Below are 21,208 nucleotides of genomic sequence, written 5' to 3' on the forward strand. Positions count from 1 at the left end.
AAAGCCAGTGTCGGGGTGGGCCTCTGTAATTTCAGCGTCCTGGAAGCGGAAAGATTAGAAGTTTAAGGCAAATCTTTAGATCCGCGGAATTCAAGGCCAGCCTAGAGTGCATGCCTTCGACACCCGCCCCGCCCCCCCTTTTTTTGTTTGTTTTGTTTTTTGTTTTTTTTTTTCCTAAGACGGAAAGCACTCTACATCCCTCTGATCTGTCCCTCCTCTCTGGTCCCCTGGATGGCTGCGGCTGGCGAACTCTCCTGTCGGATACAGTTCCCTTCTCCAGCAGCCTTCCTCGGAATCTTTGCCGTTCTGTTCCCCGGAAGGCACTGCCTCTTTGGAGGGTCTCTGTATAGATAACCTGATGTTTATTAACTGGCGACGGAGTTGCTAGAGGGCCTGCCCAGCATACCAGCGGCTGGGAGGTCCATTCCCAGCCTGCAAACACTAGGCGTGGTAGGGAGTACGCTTGCTTGCGACAGTTCAGGGTCATCGTAGGCTACCTAGAAGGCGGCTCGGAGTCCCTGTCTCCCCAACAAAGTAAAACAATTTATTGTCCTTTGGGGTCCCAGCGACCCTTGAGAGTGGCTTCGTCCGACTTGAACCATTCCGCCACCGGACTTGGCGTCGTCCGTTATTTGTTCGTTCCTGGCTTTGCTGCCCGGTGGTGAACGTAAGCCAGGAGGGAGGAGGGTGTGGGGACGCTAAGAACGGACGGGGATTGATGGCTGACTGTGTCACAGACCGGAGAACTAAGTGTCAACGGTAATAAGGTCAAAAAAGGGGTCAGGCTGTCGAAATAGAAGGCTCTGGGAAGGAGTCTCAGGGCCCCTACTCCCGGAAAGTCAAGGCTAACAGTCCAGTTTGGGGAGGGGTGGGTGGAATGAGGAAGGTAGGGTATTAGGGGTAAGAGGGGTGTCGGTGGGCCATGAAACATCCCAGGTCCACGTTCCTCCGTATTCCCCCTGGTGCCTCCCCGGAGGCTCCGCCCCCTTCAGGCCCCGCCCCTTGCCTACTCAAAGCTGACAGCAGCGGCTGGCCTGGTGTTTGCATACAAAGGCGGCTACACACGCGCGTGTCCTCTTGGTGAGTAGCCGTGGGGACCCGGGTCCCAGTTTGTGTTCCAAGGGCCGCTCTTGAGACGTGAGCCCCCTCAGGGAGGCCGTGTGGGCCGCGTCATATCCCCGGGCTTTCCCACGGAGCACCCAGGCTTGCAGGGACCCCGTGGGCTGGGACCCGGATGAGACTCATCCCAAGGGGCTTTAGGGTTCAGGCTTTGCAGCGGAGGACACTGAGAACTGACTAGGAGGTCGTCCTTCCTGCCCAAGGGCGCACCTCTGCTGGGTGGCAGCGAGCTGGGAACCCAGATTCTCAGGTTACCGGGCTCGCCGCAGGCCTCCACGCAGCTTTGCAGTCTAGTGGGTGCTGGGCCTGCGGCTCCACCGGCCTGAGCTGCAGATAGTTTTACCTGGGGAAGGCCAGGGGAGTATGGAGGAAAAGCAACGCTTTGGAAGTCATCTTAAGTATTGGGGTGTGTGTGTGTGGGGGGGCACGGGGACAGAGTCAAGGTGGCTGCCTGAGCATTTGTGTGGTCAGTAGTTGCTGCAGAAGTCCACCCTCCTTGGCAGGAAGCAGGAGTGAAAGCGCTGGGCAGGTCTGGTCTGGGGAGCGTGAGACACAGCTGCTTCCTATAGAATAGTGAAGTTCTGGGGAAGATGAGCCCGTAACGGTTTTTGGAGGAGAGGATGCAGCCCTTGAGGATTCAGACATTTACTATCCGTCCCTTGTTCCGTAATACACGTTTTATGAATGGAAGCAGTTTAGGAATGCATACTAATTAAGGGCTGATATGTACACCAGTGAGGGAACTTTTCAGTGTTCCCAGAAAGGCTGAAAGATCCCAGTGTGTTTGGTTTCCCATGTTGACAAAGCTTCCTGTTTGCTGACATTGCTTCTGCTGTCACGGGTTTTGTGTGTGTGTGGGTGTGTGTTTTTGGCCCTTTTCCCTACTTGTGTAGGGCCTGGTGGTTGGGTTGGGAAGCCTGGGCCCTGAGTTTGGTTCTGTCTTGGTGGCTGTGCCACCCCCACGCGACTTCTACCCTCTTTAGGTCCAGTTGTCAACGTTCTTGTGATACTTACCACTTTGGAAAGTAGAGTGGCGGTGAAAGGGACAACATGCCCGGTCTTGTTGCCTGGGTGATAACTTGGGGCACAGATAAGGGAGATGGGATCCTTTGTTGCTGTCCGGAGTGGGGTGAGGTGTCTGCTGGTGGGGCTGGGCCAGGTCTTTGCTTATCTATTGCTCTCGGGGCTTCAGTCAGGAGATAGCAAGACAGCTGACCACTGATAGCTGGAACTCTGTGGGCCAGGGACGTCACTGGTGGAGCCTGCTTATCAGCTTCTGTATCTAGAGTCATGGAAAAAACACACTTCATTGGCCAGACTGTTGCCCAAGTGAACTGAGATGACTTCAGTATTCCAATGGGGGAAATTCAGGGTACCACTGAGGGCCCTTTGTAGACCTGTGCTAGTCCTGGCTAGCGAAGGCTAGCCCCTGGCCTGTGGTTGAGCTAGCTGCTTTGGCTCACCCCTCTCTCACCTTAGATTGTGAATCCATTTTTCCTGTGTCTTTTCCCTTTTAGGTTCAGGGTCTGAAAGGGACCAATAATGACACAAATTGATTTGAGCAAGTATGTGGCGGGATGTCTAGGGGGGTCCTGCCTTGTTCCAGCATGGCTGGCCCTATGGGCTTGGTGGCTGTCCTTTGCACACGAACAGCTCTGGCTTCTGGAGCCTTATGAAAAGCAACCAGAAAGGGAGCAATGAAGACTGGTGGGTGATTTGGCTGTACTTGGAAGCCCTTGTATGTGAACTCGGAACTGTGGTCTTGACCTTACTGTTTTGCCCAGGCTAGCCTTGGAACTCAATATCATCCTGCCTCAGCCTTCTTGGCTATAGAGTCACAGGCGTGTCTCACCATACCCTGCCTGCCTGAAACCATGGTATTGTGGAACATGAATATACCCTTCACTATCCCAGTATTTATGTGATACAGTAGTGTCCCCTGCTCTGCCTTTTTGTGTTGCGTAGGCACATCTGAGGGACTTAAATTTAAATACACGCAAAAGTGCTCTGCTGGAGAGACTTAGTGCAGTATTTTTTGGAGCTGTCTGCCACCATTGGGTCAGTACCTAGTTTTTACCTGGAGTGTAAACTGTGGAAAACACCATACATAGGCTATTTCCTAGCACCTCTGCATGGTGGGTGCCGTTTAAATCACCCATCCTACAGGTAACGGAACCACCCTCCTCTTGGACACTCAGGGCAAGTGTGACTGTTACTGATGGCTGGGGCAGGACTGGAGGGGGAGGTTCAGCGATGTTCAAAGGTCTCAGGATGGGAACATTCTTGACCAAGATGGGCATCTCCACAGAGGGTTCTCGAAAGTGTGTGAAAAGACACTGGGGCTTCCGAGGAGAACAAAGGTCATGTGCCCTGCAAGGGAGCTAACGGTTAAGGGCTGAGGTTCTGAGTCCCAACCCAGGGAGGCTTCACAGAGCACAGGGGCCACACTGTGTCTTCTGTGTGTCCCTGTCTTGCTGGCCAAGCCCTGGGTGCTTCTTGGCAGGGACCTGAGAACACTCATTACCTGGGATTATAATGCCTGCTTGTTGCCAGAACTGGGCTCTGAGAAGTCCAAGTGTCACTTAGCCAACCTTCCTGCCAGAGCAGGGCCCTAGTTGTCCCTGCCGCTTCTGCCTCATTTCTTTTAAAATGAAGGTTAATGAGAACCTTATTAGAAGCAGTATTTAAAAATGTATGCGTGTGTGTGTGTGAGAGAGAGAGAGGAGAGATTGTGCACGTCACAGCATGAATGTGGAGGTCAGAGACAGTGTGGAGGTCAGTGTCTTTTCTCTGCCCCTACCTTTAGGTGGGTTCTAGGGATTGAACTCATATCCTTAGGCTTGCCAGCAACACCTTTGCCTTGTGAGCCATCTCGCCAGCTCCTTCATGTCCTTTTCATGTGGTTTTCATTGACTTGGAGACTCCGAGACCAGTGTACAGGACTTTTCAGACTCCCCATTAAAAACTGATGTGAAAGCAATGCTTGTGGGTATGGAAAAGTCAAGGTCTCCTGCCCACCCCCTTGCTGGCAGCTGGTAGCCCTGTGAGTGTGGATATTTGCGGAGCGTACAACTCTCTTCCGCTCCTAGTAGGCTCATACTATTCCATATATAATGCGGATGGTCCATAATTTATTAATCCAGGGCCTTGTTGATCTTAAGCGACTTCTGCTTCCCTCCCCCCATCACAGTCAGTCTCTGGTCACTTCCTCCCACAAAGGTGGTCCTCTTTGGGGGCTGGTAAGATGGCCCAGGAGGTAAAGGTGCCTGCTGCCAAACTGGATGACTTGAGTTCGATTTCTGGAACCCACATTCATCGAAAGAAATAAAGAACTCAACTCTCACTAGTTCTGTGGAGAGGACTGACTCCCACCAGTTGTCCTCTGAGGTCATTTGTGCTGTGACATATGCCTGTGCGCAGACACATACTGAAAACATGATCCTGAATTTGAAGACTCAAGTCTTGCTGTGGAATTGCTGGGATTTGCTAGTATGTGCCAAATGGGTAGTTCTTTTTAGGACTCTGTTGTGTTAATGACTGGAGTATTGAGCGTATGCTTTGTGAATCTATTCGAGGATTTATGGAATGTTTTTATTTGGGGTCTTTGAAAGGCCTTATTTTGCGCATGTGTGTGCAAGTGGGTGTGTCTCTGTGAGCAGGTACGTGCGCTCAGGTGGGTGTGTATATACTTATGTGCAAGTGTGTGTATGCAGATGTGTGCCTGTGTATGTGAGCATGCGTAGGTGTCTATTGGAGGAGTGTGTTTACAGCTGTATGTGTGTGTAGGTGGGTATGTATGTGCGCAGGTGGGTGTGTACATGTTGGGGCCAGAGACTGACATTCCCTTCCTTAGGTCCACCTTATCTTTTGAGCTAGGCCCCCTAACTGCACTTGTGGCTACTGGTTCATTTGGACTGACTGTCCCTCCCCACTTTTCCGCAGTGTCTCATGCCTGGCTTTTATGTGGGTGCCGGGATGCTTTTGATGTGCTTTATGGACTGAGCCATTCCTCTCTTGATTCCCTGTGTGAATCTGGGCTTATGAACTCTTCATACATAATTGTCCAAGTGTCTTAGTTAGGGTTTCCATTGCTGTGAGGAGACACCAAGCCAATTCTTGACCAAGGCAATTCTTATAAAGGAAAGCATCTCATTGGGGCTGGTTTACAGTTTCAGAGCTTTAGTCCATTATTGCCATAGTGGGAAGCATGGCAGCATCCAGGCAGACACGGTGCTGGAGGATCCGAGAGTTCTACATCTTGATCCCTAGGCAGCAGAAGGACACTGTGTGCCACAATGGGTGTAGCTTGAGCATAGTAGACCTCAAAGCCCACCCCAACAGTGACACACTTCCTCCAAGAAGGTCACACCCATTTCTGCAAGGCCACACTTCCTAATAGTGCCACTCCCCATGGGCCAAACACACACACACACACACACACACACGCATGCACACACACGAATTTCTGGGGGCCATTCATCATACCAGGTGTCTTCTATCATCTTCTGAGCCCTTATGTTATTGTGACATATTTTCAATGGGGCTGGCCTGAGGCTTTAATATTCCAGGTGGTGGAATGGCATTAACACATTTTGTGGAGTTAGGAGAGCTATGGCAGGATTCTTAGTTTTGGCAGATTTTTAAAACAAACAAAAATCAAAGGAAAAGGAAAAAAAGCATTTCTTGGCAGTTTACGAAGTCTGCACATGGATTCTGCCAATTTTGGATTAAATGTAGACTTTTCTAATGTCCTAACTAGGTGAGGAGTCATGAGACTTGATGATGTCCTGAGGCCATGTCTGGGACAGTCTGAGATGGATGGCAGCTGTGCCAAGCACTTGCAGAATGCCAGGATTGATGAGGGAGAGTGTGTACCCTCCAATTCCAGGTTGAGGCCTTGAAGTGTGGTTTCCTTGCCAATGTAAGCTCCACTTTTATCTAGGAAGTTCTTATCTAGAGATGGCATTTCAGGGAACTTAGTGTTGGTTCAGAATGCCAACCCAGAAGCAGCTACATTAAAGGGGGAAAAGAAATCCAAGTAGTTTATCACTGCAGAATTCCCAGAGGCACTGTCTAGGTTTAAAGACGTGGTTCTCAACCAGGAGGTCGTAACCCTTTTATGGGGGTCTTAAATCAGATATCAGATATTGTAATGTCAGATATTTTCATTACAATTCACAACAGTAACAAAATTACAGCTGTGAAGTAGCCACGAAAATAACTTTATGGTTGGGGGTCATCACCTCATGAGGAACTGTATTAAAGGGTCACAGCCATGGGAAGACTGAGACCCACCGCTTTAGAGAATTCCATAAGACCTAGTGACGTTCTCCTTCAAAAATACATCAGAGCCAGGCACCACAGAATCCCGTCTCCAGCATGTGGAGCTGCCAGGTGCACCATCTTGTCAAGTGTCAAGATGAACCCAGCAGACTGGAAGGCAGTCAGGTGGGCAGCGTCTTCAAGCAGGCCCACTGGAGAACTGTCAGCATCATTTGTTCTCTTTGGTTGCTCTGATTGCCTCTCACCCTGGAACTCTCCAGATGTTTTCTCACTCAGATCTAAACTCTTCCTTCCTGCTCCCTCAAGAGCTTTCAGGGAAGCTGAACCCCCACTGGAATAATGGGATTATGGGACTGTGGGAGGCTCCTCTGCCTGGGCAGGTTTCTTCTGGCTGCTTATCGTCTTCAGGTTAATGGAATCAGCCTCTTCTTTGAGCTTTTCAATGCCAGCGCAGCTGAAGTAAGTGAAATTTAGAACTCTGTTTAGTGGTTTGATTGTGTAGAACTTTTAAAAGAAAACTCCACAGGGCTTATTGAGAAGAGAGCCTTAGTACCAGGGCAGAAAAAGAAGAGCCCTGTCCACCCACCTTGCCTAATTTGAGCCCAGAAGATACCTGAGAGGACCTGGCTTACTCTAGCTTGTTAAAGACCACCGTCTGTCACATGCCTCCTGGGGAGGAGCTGTCCCTTGCACCTCAGGTCTTTCTAACTTGTTTTATGAGGTAGGGCCTCATGTAGTCCAGGCTGGTCCCAAACCTAGGATGACTTTGAATTTCTGATTTTCCCATTTTAACAAAACGCCTCAGTACTGGGATTGCAGGCTGCACCATTGTACCTGGTTTATGCAGTGCTGGGGATTGAACCCAGCGCTTTATGCATGCCAGACAAGCACTGTACCAACTGAACTGCACCTCCAGCCCTTAAGTCGTTTTGAAGTGTGCAGCCATCAGTGCACTCCTCCTGCACCGGAAACCCATCATCCACCACTGCAAGTCTCTTGTTCCCTCCCAGGCCTGGTAGCTGCCATTCTACTTGTATCAGCTGGCTGTCTTCTAGTGATGTTTTGTGAAATGGACACAGAGTTAAACTGAATTCTAAATATTTATGACATTAGTTTGTGCCTGTGGGTCTGTATGTCAGAGGATCAGAGGATAATCTGTGGGAGTTGGTTCCCATTCCTCCATGCAGGTCCTGGGGAATGAACTCAGGTTTTCAGGCTTGGTGGCAAGCCTGTTACCAGTAGAACCATCTTGCCAGCCCCTGAACGGTTTAGTGCTTACACACACAGGCAAATGCAGCTCTCAGACTTCGTCGGAGATGGATTTCAGCAGTGTCTTACCTAGGGTTTCCATTACTGTGAAGAGACACCATGACCATTGAATTGGGGCTGTGTTACAGTTTCAGTCTATTAGGTCATGGCAGGAAGCATGGCAGCATGCAGGCAGAGGTGGTGCTGGAGAAGGAGCTCCATCTTGAATCTGTAGGGCATGGCACCATTAGCAGGTGTGGCTTTGTTGGCGTGGATATGGACTTGCTGGAGGGATGTGTCACTCTGGGGTCAGGCTTTGAGGTCTCAGATGCTCAAGCCAGTTCACTTCTGCTGCCCACGGATTCTTGTGTTTGACACTGAGACAACACTGCCAAACACAGATGTGGCAGGTCACATTCATCGCCATCCCGGGATGCATGGACTGAGCCCAGTGGCACCTTCGGTTGGGATACCTGGGCCTCTCCGTGCCGGACCCTGTGGTGGGAAGGATGTGGGGCTTGAAGGCGTGGGAGAGATGGGCTGTCGCAGGGGTGTCTCAGAGAACATTCTGGAAACAGTGATGTGGGCAAGGTGTGAAAATAGAATGAGCACACTGCGTCCCTGAAGTGGAGTGCCGAGCTGGACACTGTGGGTGGCCGTCTAATGTTAACTGCTCTCGTGAACCTGTGTGTGATCTGTCTGTCTGTCGTCTGTCAGGTTCAGACAATGAATTACGTGGGGCAGTTGGCCGGCCAGGTGTTTGTGACCGTAAAGGAGCTCTACAAGGGACTGAACCCTGCCACGCTGTCAGGATGTATCGACATCATCGTCATCCGCCAGCCCAACGGCAGTCTGCAGTGCTCCCCTTTCCACGTCCGCTTCGGGAAGATGGGTGTCCTGCGCTCCCGGGAGAAAGTGGTGAGGCATGGGCCCCTCCATTCTCCTCCTCAGAGAAGAGCAGCAGGGGGGTGCGGTCTCCTGCCCTGAGCTCTCAGGAGCCACCGGTCAAAATGCCTAGCTACATAATTTAATGCTCACTAATGGTCTCATTGTTTCCATTACCATGGCAGTGCCAGGTCCTCTAAGAGGGGTGCCCACCAAGTCTGAGGCTCAGAAGGCACAGCAGGCAGGACAGCAGGAGGGAATGTCACAGCAGGGCAGGGTGGCCTGTAGGCCACTTCTAGGGAAAAGTCAGGGCTGACCACCTGCTCCCTCCTGTCCATTGTCTTTCTGGACTACCACCCAGATACCTTCCAGATGGTATGGCTCCCTTTCCATGTGGTGGCTGCTTATGAGGAAATAGGTGGACATGGTGTTTTTATGACCTGGTTTCAGAAGCCGTATGGGGTCACTTCTCTTCTCTTCTGTTGGCTGGGTGGCAATCACAGCCTTCCTCATCCTTGGAGAGAGGAGAAGTGTGCATGCTGGTGGGCAGTGGGAAGGTTCTGCAGCAGCATTGGGGCTATTGAAAAGGACCAGTGTAGCCATGTTTGGAAACCCAAGTTCCCTCCCCACCTCCCCAGGGCACCTCCCCAGTGCTCAGGGCAGGTGTGCTTGGATGAGGGACACCACCTGAGACCTGAGGTGCGCACTGGGTCCTTCACCATCTTCTCCCTTCAGGTGGACATAGAAATCAACGGAGAGTCTGTGGATTTGCACATGAAGCTGGGAGACAATGGAGAAGCTTTTTTCGTTGAAGAGACGGACAATGATCAGGTGAGGAGGCCTTGGGATCCAGGGCCCCTACAGCGTGTGGGGACACAGCAGGCACACCCGAGGAAAAGGCAGTTCTGGGCCCTTCGCCCGGTAGATGCTGGCATCAGAGTGAGGACTTACCTGTCAGAGGGCACCTTCTGAGAGCTGGTTCTCTCCTTCACCAACTCAGAGATGGGACTCTGAGTTGTCAGGCTCAGCAACACATGCTTTGCCCACTGAGCCAACTTTTGGGGCTGAACTGTTAGCGTTTTTGGTGGCTGAATGGCTTGAGATAGCACATTTCATTTACCTAAGTTGTCTCTTGAGCATCTTGGGGTGTTGCCACCTTTTGGCTGGTGAACGTGACACTGTGAACATCCAGATTCCAGTTTCTGTGAGAACGCACGCTTCCCCCCATTGTGTGCCTAGGAGTGAAATGACTGGGTTGTGTGGCGGCTTCATGTTTAACCCTTTGAGGGTCTGTGATGGGGAGACGCCTTGGTAGTCAAGAGTGATTGCTGTGTAAGTTTGAGGACGTGAGTTTGAATCTCAGGCACCAATGTTGAGAAAAGCAGCCTTGCCAGGCAGAGACAGGCAGGTCCAGAGAACGTGCTGGCTGGCCAGCCAGCCTAGCTGAAACAGCCAGCTTCGGGTTCAGTGAGTGCGGCAGGGTGGAGAGTGCTACAGTGAGGTAGCCAACAGCCTGTCAGGAGCTCCCACGAAGCAATCTTGTGCCGGAGTTTCTTGCTAAACACACTTAGGCTGGTTCCTTCCCGGAAAGGAGGTTCTGTTGGAGCCTCAAACACTAAAACCAGTGTCTGCAATTTTAACTGCCCCAGGCAGGTGCCTCCCTGTTATCTATTGGAGGGACAGCTTCTGGGCTGGAAGCCAAGGGCTGCTCCCTGCCCCACTGTCTGCTGCACCCCGCACAGCCTCCAGGCAGCTCCTGTCTAAATGGGAAGCCCTGAGTCTACCAGCTGAGATTATTATAACCATCCATTGCTCCTGGCTGAGGCCCACTGTAGGCTCTAGGAGATGAGGAGTCGTTTGGGGCTCGTATGCCCTGGACCAGCAGGCCAGCTCAGCACCGGTGGATGCTGGGAGCCTGCTAGAAGCTGAGACCTGTGTGCTATCACCAATTACCCCCCCATACTTATGCCATCTCTACCCTTCTATATTTCTTCCTGAGGAGTGCCTGTCTCCTGCCTCACTGGCTACACAGCTGGACGTGCTCTGGAACAACAGGCCCATAGACTAGAGCTGTCATCTGATTTTTTTTTCCTCTTTTTTTTTTCAATAAGACTGGGTCTCATGCATTCCAGAGCTGTGATATGAACACAAACACACGTACACATTTACTCAGACAAAATAAAACATAAAACTGCGATCAGGTCCCAGCAACAGTGCCATGACTCTGCCCTCGTTTTTCTCTGCCCTGGATAATTTAGATGAGTTTTGGTGGTTTGAAATCACTGGTAATGGCGTGGCTCTATTATGAGTTGTATGAGTGTTGTGTTCAGTACAGAGCAGGGTTTGAGGAGCTGATGAACTCTGACCCTCTGTTCAATGCCTCCCTGTGGGTTGTCCTGCTGTGGCTCTCCCCCACATAAGTCTTCTCTGTTACCCGTATTAACGGTGCTCTTCAACGCCTGTCCTGCTTAGGAAGTCATCCCCATGTACCTGGCAACGTCCCCTATCCTGTCGGAAGGAGCGTCGAGAATGGAAAGCCAGCTGAAGAGGAATTCCGTGGATAGGATCAGGGGTCTGGACCCCACCACTGCTGCCCAGGGCCTGCCTCCCTGTGACTCCCAATCTACGGGTTCTCTGGGGAAGAAGAGAAGGAAAAGGAGGAGGAAGTCTCAGTTGGACAATCTCAAAAGAGATGACAATGTTAACACATCTGAGGATGAGGACATGTTTCCCATAGAGATGAGCTCCGATGAGGACACAGAGGGAAGCAGGTAAGCAGCGAGGGAGGACAGGGTCTGTGTTGGAGGAGGACGAGCTGCTTTCTTTCTCTTTTTTTGGCAAATTGAACTGAATTTGTAGCTGAGGATCACCTTGAATGTCTGATCATCATGCCCCTTGCTTGAAAATGTTGGCCTTGTAGTCACATGCCATCATGCACTGTTAAATGGGCTGCATTTGAACCTGGGGTTTTATGTGTGCTAGGCAAGTACTCTATCAACTAGTGCTAAAGGCATTAATTTTTAAAGATTAAAAAAAACCTTTTTATTCTGTTAGATGTCTTAGACAAATTTTTGCAATCAGGTGGTGGGCTCAACTTAGTGAAGAATAAAGCCTTGCTCTAGTTTCTTAACCTAAGAAACAATTGGTTGTGCCACACCTCTGGGCTGATAACGTCTAAAATAGAGTCAAGAAACAGGAACGGGCAAATGAGCCTTTCATGAACAAAACTGTTTCCTGGGAGCTTGTTATTTATTTACTGGTGCTGAGGATCAAGTCTATGGCATTGTGTATGTTAAGCCATTGTTCTATCTTGGAGTCGCACCCTTTACCCCTCACTGGCTGCCCCAATTCTGGTTATTGTTCTCTGAGCCCTAACTCTGTGTGAGGCCTTGAGGCAGATCTGTAGGTGAGGTCAGCTCAGTGCTGAAAATGACAGGAGCTCACACTCACTTTACGTTAAGCAAACCTTTCCATTATAATTTGAATTACGCTCCCAGTTGTGAGCTTTTCTCCTTTCATCTTTTTTTGTTTTGTTTTGTTTGATTTTTTGCTTCTAATACTGTAGCCAATCTCTGTGTATATACATTGTATTTTGGTAGGAAAAAAGCCAGTATAGAAAACTAATTCTTAAAGAATATTTTCTGTCTCAAATTTTATAATTCCATGTGGCTTTTGATAATTTTTATGTCTTGTTAACATAAAGCAGGGATAAGGAAATAAGGAATGGAATATTCCTCTGCTTCGTTGTGCAGAGGGAATTATTTTTTCTTTTTTGAGACAGGGTCCTATGTGGCTGAAGATGACCTTGAACTTCTGATTCCCCTGCCTCTACATCCCAAGTGCTGGGGATGGAACTCAGCTCCGTGCATGCTAGGCATACAACCAATGGAGCTGCACCCCCCAGTTCTCAAATATATATAATTTTTGACCTACACTAGAAGCTTGTTAGCATCCTTGCCTTTCCTGACTAACTTCTAATCTGCTGCGGGAATAGAGGCTGTTTGGTTTTGGCTAGTTATAATGGCCTCTCCTCCGTTTCCAACTCCGGAACCCAACCACCGTGCTTGCAGCAGCATCAGAGGTATAGCCAGATGGACTCTGCAGGAGTGGCCTCCTGAACCGTGTGCTGTAATATCTGCTCCTACTTCAAGCTAGGGAGTTTTACAGTCATGTTTAACTCAGAGATCCTCATGCGTGATGCCATTTATCTCATTGGCTAGAAATGAGACATGTTTTACGTGGGCTTATTTGAATGGCAGTCCCCCTGTGCATGGGAACGTCACGGAACACCTGGATACACCTCTAGCTGACCTGCCTCTTGGGCTCTGGTGAGGGAAATGTGAAAGGTGACAAGATGCCAGGTGTGGCTGCACACACCAGGAAGCCCGGAACTGGGGAGACTGAGGAAAGGATGATCACCAGCTTGGGTGACTTACTGAGACCCTATTTCAAAATTTAAGAGACAGCAGCTCAGTGGTAGAATGCTTACCTACACAAGTGTGCGTCCTGGGTTCCATCCCCAGCTACACACACACAGGCATGCACACTTGCGGATGTACGGTGGCCCACACATAGGTGAAGATGCTACAGAGTACACACCAACTTTTGAGGATGCTACACTGAACACACACGCATACACACGACATTACCAGAGGTATGCACACACTTGAGGACACTATGGTAGTCCACATATACTTGATGCTACAGTAGTACATACACATGCTTTGAGGATGATAGAAAGGTGCACACACACGCTTAAGGATGCTACAGAGGTCCTTCATTGTTATAGTCCTTATGCTCATACTCTGATAAAATCATTTTAAGTTTACAATCCACCCAAGGCAGATGAACAAACATATTTACCCATGCAGACATTTTCTCTCTTCTATTTCCGTCTTCACTTTCTAGAATGTGTCTAAGTGTGTGACAGACAGGCTTCAGGACCACATGCTTCCCTGAAATGCCCTTTCCACTTGTCCTGGAGTGCCCATGTCAACCAGGACCGAGCAGCAGCTGCAGAGAGGACAAGTGGCCTTCCTGCTAATTAACGAAGCCCTTTGATGTAATCAAGAAGAAACTTAGCTTTATTATGACTCTGCTTTTGGTAATTTAGTTTTGTTTTTTTTTTTTAATTTCTCCAGAACTCTTCCTACTGATGTGCCATCATTCCAAGACGATATTCCTAACGAAAACCTCCCCTCAATTTCAACATATCCCCAGTCAGCGTCATACCCCAATTCGGATAGAGAGTGGTCTCCCAGCCCCAGGTAAGTTGCTGTGCGTGTCAGAGGTTGCCTTTTCTTGTCCAGAGGGTTTAGAAGTCAGCTATAGGAAGCATGTCTAAGAAAATAATAAAATAGGAACTAAAACTGAAAATTATTAGGATCAGAAAATCTTTAGTGTGTGTGGGAGGATATAGATTAGGATTTAATGTGGAAGGTGTGCAAATCTCAAGACTTGTATTGAATTTAGATGTCATCTCAGATATACTACAAAGGAAAGGCATAGCAGGAAGAAATAAAAATACCTGCTGAGTTACCCAGTACCCTCTGGCAGCAGGGTTCTTACTTAGCCTTGAAGTGAAATGTGGAGACATTGATGTCATTAAGCGCTGTCAAAGGGGTGCTGCCCTACAGTTAATCCACACTTTGGCTTCAGGACCACATGCTTCCCTGAAATGCCCTTTCCACTTGTCCTGGAGTGCCCATGTCGACCAGGACCGAGCAGCAGCTGCATAGAGGACTAGTGACCTTCCTGAAGATTCCAGAAACTTTCAGGCCCATGGAACTTATAAGAACAGGAGGCCCCCTGGAATTGTTCTGCCAAGAACCTAGAAAGGGCAAAGGTCCAAATCCTGTGTTCTCTGTGGGACAGGCTCAGACAAATCCTGGGCATGACAGCAGTTTGTGACCTCTAAGGGACCACAGCTTTCAACATCACGGTGGGTGGAGGACAGGTTGTTAACTTGCTCAAGATGCTTGGGGATGTGGAGACAGTGAAAAAGAGGCTGAGAAACATGATGGTCATGGCATCCCTGGGCCTATTCTACTCATGCTGTAGATTTACTTGTAGTTTAGAATAGAAGTGGTTGTGCCCTGGGACCGGGCATGGGCTGCCAGCCTTGTCAAAGCACCCCTCTTGGTTAGTTTCCTCAGGGTCATCTTGAGAATCAGGCAGCAGCATGGGTTGAAAGTATACTGTGTCTCATGCCTGGTTCCGGCTGGGACTGATGGAAATGTTTGTTTTCCAGGGGGTGGGGGTGGGGATGGGACATCTGCCTGCTTAGAGATCAGCTCTTCCATTAGGTACCTAAGGCGTAGCTACAGCTATATGGTTTAAACATTTTTCTGTTATATGTGTTGTTTTAATTTCTTCTCCTATTGCTATCATAAAATAAGTTGTTGACAAAAGCAACCTAAGGGAAGACCAGTGTATTTTGCTTCACAGTTCAAGGGTACAGTTCTTCCTGGCAGGGAAGTCAAGGTGGAGCTTGAAGCATGGCATCCACCAGCAGGAAGCAGAGAGAGATGACTGTATGCTGTTACGAAGCCCCCTTTCTCCATTCATGGAGTCCCAGATCCCACAGGGATTGGTGCCACCCACAGTGGGTGGGTCTCCCAGTTAACCAAATCAAAGTCATCCCCCTAGGCATGCTCATCCAGAAGCCCATCTCCCAGGTCATTATAGATTCGGTCAAGCTGACAGTTAACATTTAACCAGCATATGTGCTTAGAAGATTTATTAAAAAAAAAAAACAAAAACAACAACAACAACAAAAAACAAACAGGGGTGAATAGGGCTGGGAGATGGCTCAGTGGTGAAGAGCAGTACTTCCTGCTCTTCCGGAGGACATGAGTTTGATCCCCAGAACACACTCTGGGTGCCTTCCATCTGCCTGTAACTCCTGTTTCAGGTTCCTTGCCCTCTTCTGGTTTCTGTGGACACCTGTACACACATAGCATACACACACAGACACACACACACACACACAAATAAAAATGAAATAAATCTTTATAAAAACGTAAAATTAATTTTAATGGTAGGTTTTATTTGACCCACATTGCACAGAGCAGCCAGCTTAAAAACATTAATGGGATATTGCAAATCTTGTTTTTATAATAAATCTTTAAGGTCAGTGATTCTTTCTTCATACCCGGTGCATGTCAGTTTCATCTGGCTGTACATGGGCAGTGTGGTTCACTGTACAGGACAGGGCATCTCCGAGATGCCTGTTCTTATCCTGTGTTCTTGTCCTGGTTCAGGAGAGATAATCCCCATGAAGAGAAAGCATAATGATTTAGGAAGAAAACAGTGCAGGTAATTTAGACATGGCTAGCCAATGGAAAAACCTATCCAAAAACCTGAAGACTATAAAAGGAATGTTCAAAACATGCTGGAGAGTCTGTCTTTCTTGTTTGCTTCATGACTCCAGGATGCTGACGGCATCAGATTGTGTGGCTGTTGTAAAATGGATCACACATTAAGATAAATAGACCCGTCCACGTTCAGAATGTTGTGTTTTACTAAGGAAACAATAGGCAGAACCCATGCTCAAGTCTTTAATCATGTAGTTTGATTCAGTGCTGAGCTGCAGCTAGACATGAATGATCTTGACTTAGCTAAGGGGACAAAGATGAAATGGGAAACACAATGGGTCTTTTGTTAGCTTCCTATCTTTGCATCCCAGAAAGTTCATGCTGATGGGCTGGAGTGCTTCCCTAGCATATGTGAAAATTCTGGATACTCTCCCTATCCCATAAAACCAGGCACAGTGGGTCATGCCTGCATTCCCAGCACTTGGGAAAGAGGGGCAGAAGTTCAAGGCCATCCTCAGCTGCAAAGCCAGTTGAGGCCAGCCTAGGTAACAGGAGACCCTGTTTCAAAAGAAAGTTCATGTTGATTTCCTACCAATTTCAACATAGACATGCCTTTTGCTGTTCAATAGCCAAATATTTTCGTCTCTTAGAGTTATTGCGGAGAGTAGACAAACGGGATAAGAAATCATATTGAACTGACCTGTGATTTTTTTTTTCCCCCTTTTTTCTGTTGTATATCTTTCGGTGCCTCCAGCAGCCTGGTAGATTGCCAGAGGACTCCCCCTCACCTGGCCGAGGGAGTTCTTTCTAGCTCTTGCCCTCTACAGTCTTCCCACTTCCATGCTTCGGAAAGGTAGACTAGTTCTTACAGAAAGCCATGATCTAACCTCTTAAGTTTTACCTTTACCCAGTGACTTGTGAAGAAACTTACTGACAAATGATATGAAATAGAAATTTTGATCTAACACTTAAAATCTATTTTACTCACTAATCAACTTACTTATGAAAAATATATGTACGTCCTTTCATTTTAAGTTGTAAGTAGGTGATTAAACATGTCTATTTTATTTTAACATGTTTACTTTCATATGTGTAAATGTGTGTGTGCATGTATGTCGGTGTACCACATGCACGCGGTGCCCAAGAAGGCCATAAGAGGGAGATGGATTCCCCTGGAAACTAGAGTTACAAAGGATTGTGGGAGTTTAACCTGGATCCTCTGAAAGAGCAGTGTGTGCTAGTACCAGTAACCAATGAGTCCTGATTATGCTTGTTTAACATTTAAATTTCTTTCTGCTTCTTGGAGGCTTGGTGTCTGTCAGAATCCTGGACCTGAGTTGCCTCCTGACTCCTGATGTTCAAGTGGGTGGCTTGAAAATCAGGGCAGGGAACCTGAGACTGAGGTCAAATCTTTTCTGGGTGGGCCATTTGACAGACAAGCCTACAAGCTACTTTTAGAATACCACTTTGGTATGTAAGTCAAGCCATTTACTGTAAATATTTAAACAGCCTGGTAGGCTGTCTGTATAATGGACCCAGACACTCCCCTTAGCAGCTCTAGAACAGAATTTAGAGTGGCCTAGGACCAGCCATGGGTTTGTATTTTTATTAGGGCCAAGTGTCTTGAGATTTCTCCTCTCAGTCCTCAGTATTGCTTACTTTGTGGATATTGCTCATGTACTATTGAAACTTTATTATCAGAGCAAGCACAGATTAATTTCTATCTGGGGAACATAACTTCTACAAATCTACTTAAAAATTGACTTCACTTTTAATTGTATTTACTGGACACCCCACCCCCGCACAGCCCTGTGGATTTTATTTGTTCTTTTGAAACAGGATCTCACTAATGTAACCCTGGCTGGCCTAGAACGTGCTATATTGTTTCATAGACAAGGCTGGCTTGGGATTCAGAGAGCTCTGCTCCGCCTCTGCCTCTTGAGTGCTGGGGTTAAAGACGCGTACTGCAATACCTGCCTCCCTTTCCCCCTTTTGGCGGAAAACATTTCATTTTTAAATATGCGTATATGTGTTTGCCGGTCTGTGTGATTTTGTGCAAGTGTAAGTGCAGCTCAGAAGTGGGTGCTGGGTCCCCTAGACTTGGAGTCCCAGGCAGTTGTGAGCTGCCTGATGTAAGAGGATGTGAGCTGCGGGATCTCCAGACATCTGCGAGAGCAGTTTACTTTGCTGCTCCGCCTCTCCAGCCATTTCTCTAGTTCTCCTGTGTGGTGTAGGGCCACCACTGTGTGTGTGTGTGTGTGTGTTGTAGGTGTTATTGTAGGGTTCCATTGTAGAAGTACTCATGGAATGATTTACCAGAAGCCTCCTCTTCACAGACATGGTTAGAACATGAGGCTTGCCCTATGGCAGTATACTTTGATCGGAAAGATCAGTGGTCGGCGGGTGCTAAGGGAAAGGGAGAGCCTTTTCTACCTCACTGTGACATGAGGACCAAATAGCCTGTAGTCTGGCTTCATGGAGGCCTCATGACCAGGCTATCCATGTGGGAAATCTCCCAAATAGATATATGTTACAAGTGGCCTGGTGTTGCGTGCACTCTGAGGAAATGCCATCTTGAGTTGGCAATAGGACTTAACTCAGATAAGCTCAGCCAGGGGAACAGATAGGGTTTGCGGAGAAGCCATTTCCTGCTTTGTGTAAAAGGGCTATGTTCCTCTTGAATTGGTGTGGGAGAATAAAGAGAAAGGAAACTAAGGTTTCTGCCTCTTGGCTTGGTGTTTCTGAGAATCCTGGACCTGAGCTGATTGCTTGGCTCAAATTTGGCTGAACACGACGCAGGACTTGGTTCACGTGTTAGGAGTAAAAATGTGCACTGTGACTTAGGAGCTGGCTGCAGAGTGAGCCCTGCGGTGGGCTGACACAGAACGCCTTTTGACAGATTCCTGCAGACAGCTGCCTCGTGATCCCGGGTAATGCAGTTGGTATAGAAGATATTTCCCTGTTCTCAAAGATAGTGTTTAAACCTGGAATCAGCTGGTCAGGACCTGTTAGCACTGGACTGAAAGCTGAGGTGCTTGGTAGGAAAATGAGAGCGCAGGGGAGAGGCCTGGGTGTGGCATAGGGCAGCAGTTTGTACCCAAGAACCCCTCCCCCACTTTTCATCTCCTTTGCCCTGTTTTGTCTCTTTCCTCTCCTCCTCCTCTTTCCTCCTTTTATTAGTCTTTTTTTTTTTTTTGAGAGTTTCAAGTTCTGATTCTATCACTCCCCTCTCCCCCCAACTTAGAGCTCCTTCCTTATTGTCCTCCAATTTGGCTACAAGGCTGGTCACCTTGTTGGATGTGGTGCACACTGACCTCTGGTGGCCAAAGGAAGGACTGTCAGAGGGAACAGCCTGAGGGTTATGTTTTCGGGCTTACTACAACTATTGACTCTGGGGCAAACCAAAGATTTTTCTCTTCTCTCTCAAATCATGGGTTTGTATTTCCTTAAAGCCCTTCAGGCTCCCGGCCTTCAACACCAAAAAGTGATTCTGAGCTGGTCAATAAGTCTGCTGATAGGTTGATGCCGAAGAATAACCTGGAAATGCTCTGGCTGTGGGGTGAATTGCCACAGGCTGCAAAGGTAAGACTTTCAATCTTCATTCTACAGCACGTCGGGGATTTCTAAGTATCTCCAATTGCATGGAATTAATATTTCAGCACAGCCAAGGGGTGCACTACCAGAGCTCTGACGCTGTGAATATGTGTTCAGGCTGGAGTTTGTGACTATATTTTGAACATAGGAACCTACACTGTATATCACAACTGAGTGCAAAGTCAGTAAAGAAAACAACGCAGCTTGTGTACAAGCTAGAAGCTGCAAAGAGAAACGCTTTCCAGTCTTACTTTCGTGAGGATAGTGATGACCAGAGAGATGTCACCAGAGAGAAAGGAGCTGTGGAATCTGAGCCCTCTGGAAGAAAGGCTGAGCTATCAGGGAAGGCTAGAAGACACTTGCACGCATGTTCTTGAGAGAAAAACCACTGTGTGTGGGAGTGTGGGGTAGGGGTGGAGGTGCAGCAGAGATCAGGAGAGGTCGATGGAGTGACAGTGAAGGAGCTGGGCCTCAGAAGCAGGAATACAGAGTGCAAAGGTTTCAGCTCATCAGTGCTGAGTAGTTTTAACATCTAGTTGGTGAGATCTTGGTCTTGAACCTGTGTTGAGTGTGGTGGAGGTGAGGGGGATCTGGAAGACACATTGCCTTGAGTGTGAGTTCTCCACCTTGATAGCAAGGTGGCCTTGGGCCAGGAGAGGCCTTAGTACCTTTATCAGTAAACTCTAAGAATAGACAGATAGGCTAAAAGAGGTAATATGTACAAAGTCTGCTTCCTCAAGCCTTCTCTAAGCGCTTTTAAAAAAATATTTATTTTCAATGGTGTCTTTGTACATGTGTGTTAGTTTTTGCATATAAATGCAAGTGCCCAAGGAGACCAGAGGCGTTGTATTCCCCTGGATCTGGGGTTACAGCTCGCAGGGAGCCAGCTGCCTGACATGGCTGCTGGGAACCTAACTCAGGTCCACTAGAAGAAGAGCAGTGTGCACCCTTGACTTATGAGCCATGTCTCCAGCTCTGTATTTACCTTCTTTCTCCTAGGATATGCCTCAGTTTCTCCCCCTGTAAAAGTTCATGTGGATACTGTATATAGTAGGTAAATTTCCAAAAAAAACAGGATGACAATATTTTGTTTCAAGACACTCTGTCTCATATTTCAGTGCATTACAAACATCTTAAATGATGTCATCATTGCTTTTAAGAATAAACTAAGGTCTGGGCGTGCTGGTGCATGCTTGTCATCCTTGCACTGGGGAGGGAGTGGAGGCAGAGGTAGGCCTGGCCTAGCAAGTTCTACACAGGGAGGCCATGTCTGTGGTATAGCTAGTACACATACATACATGCACGAGTAAACACATAAATACATGCGTGCACATGCATATATCTATATCGCAAGGTTCTTAGAGACTGTTATGGCCCCTTGAGCCTCCTTTCAGTGCACATACTATGCTTACATGAGTGAGGACAGAGAGTAGGTCTGTTGTAACTAGCTACAGATGCCCCCTTCCCCCTCCAGCTTGTATTTCGTTCTTTCGGAACATTCTAATTTTCCTGTCTGTGAGCCTCAGTGCTGGTCCAGCGGCCATCTTAACAAATTTACATCAGTGGTTGCTGGAGAGACAGTGTGGAAGTGCAGACCTGCCACTTGTGGCCAAGGGCTATAACTGCAGAGCTGTTACAGTTTTTGTTTGGGAGCGGCCCAGGGATATCAGATAGGGAGGGCCCTACTGGCGCACATCAGTTTTCATTTGTAACCGCAGGTCTCTGGGTGGTAAACTTCCTTCCCCTGCAAACTGATCACCACC

The 21,208-nt window shown here is 48.2% G+C and overlaps 1 protein-coding gene across 4 annotated transcripts in view; it reads left to right on the top strand.

Moving 5' to 3' along the window:
• Positions 1 to 612: 612 nt before the first annotated feature.
• The window catches only part of Lpin1 (lipin 1), a 55,200-nt gene continuing 34,604 nt past the window's right edge, over positions 613 to 21,208 (top strand). The window contains exons 1-6 of one of the 4 annotated variants that reach the window (XM_055625525.1): positions 613 to 667; positions 8,368 to 8,568; positions 9,271 to 9,366; positions 11,008 to 11,306; positions 13,677 to 13,802; positions 19,304 to 19,433. In XM_055625525.1, coding sequence (XP_055481500.1) covers positions 8,377 to 8,568; positions 9,271 to 9,366; positions 11,008 to 11,306; positions 13,677 to 13,802; positions 19,304 to 19,433 — 843 coding nt within the window. In that variant the 5' untranslated portion in view covers positions 613 to 667; positions 8,368 to 8,376. Of the gene's footprint in view, positions 668 to 1,033; positions 1,081 to 6,390; positions 6,568 to 8,367; positions 8,569 to 9,270; positions 9,367 to 11,007; positions 11,307 to 13,676; positions 13,803 to 19,303; positions 19,434 to 21,208 lie in introns of those variants that run through there. The other 3 variants (XM_055625522.1, XM_055625533.1, XM_055625513.1) reach the window with 3 other exon arrangements.

Source organism: Psammomys obesus, unplaced genomic scaffold (assembly GCF_907164565.1).
Source record: "Psammomys obesus unplaced genomic scaffold, mPsaObe1.curated_primary_1811, whole genome shotgun sequence".
In the NCBI taxonomy this organism is placed as follows: Eukaryota; Metazoa; Chordata; class Mammalia; order Rodentia; family Muridae; genus Psammomys; species Psammomys obesus.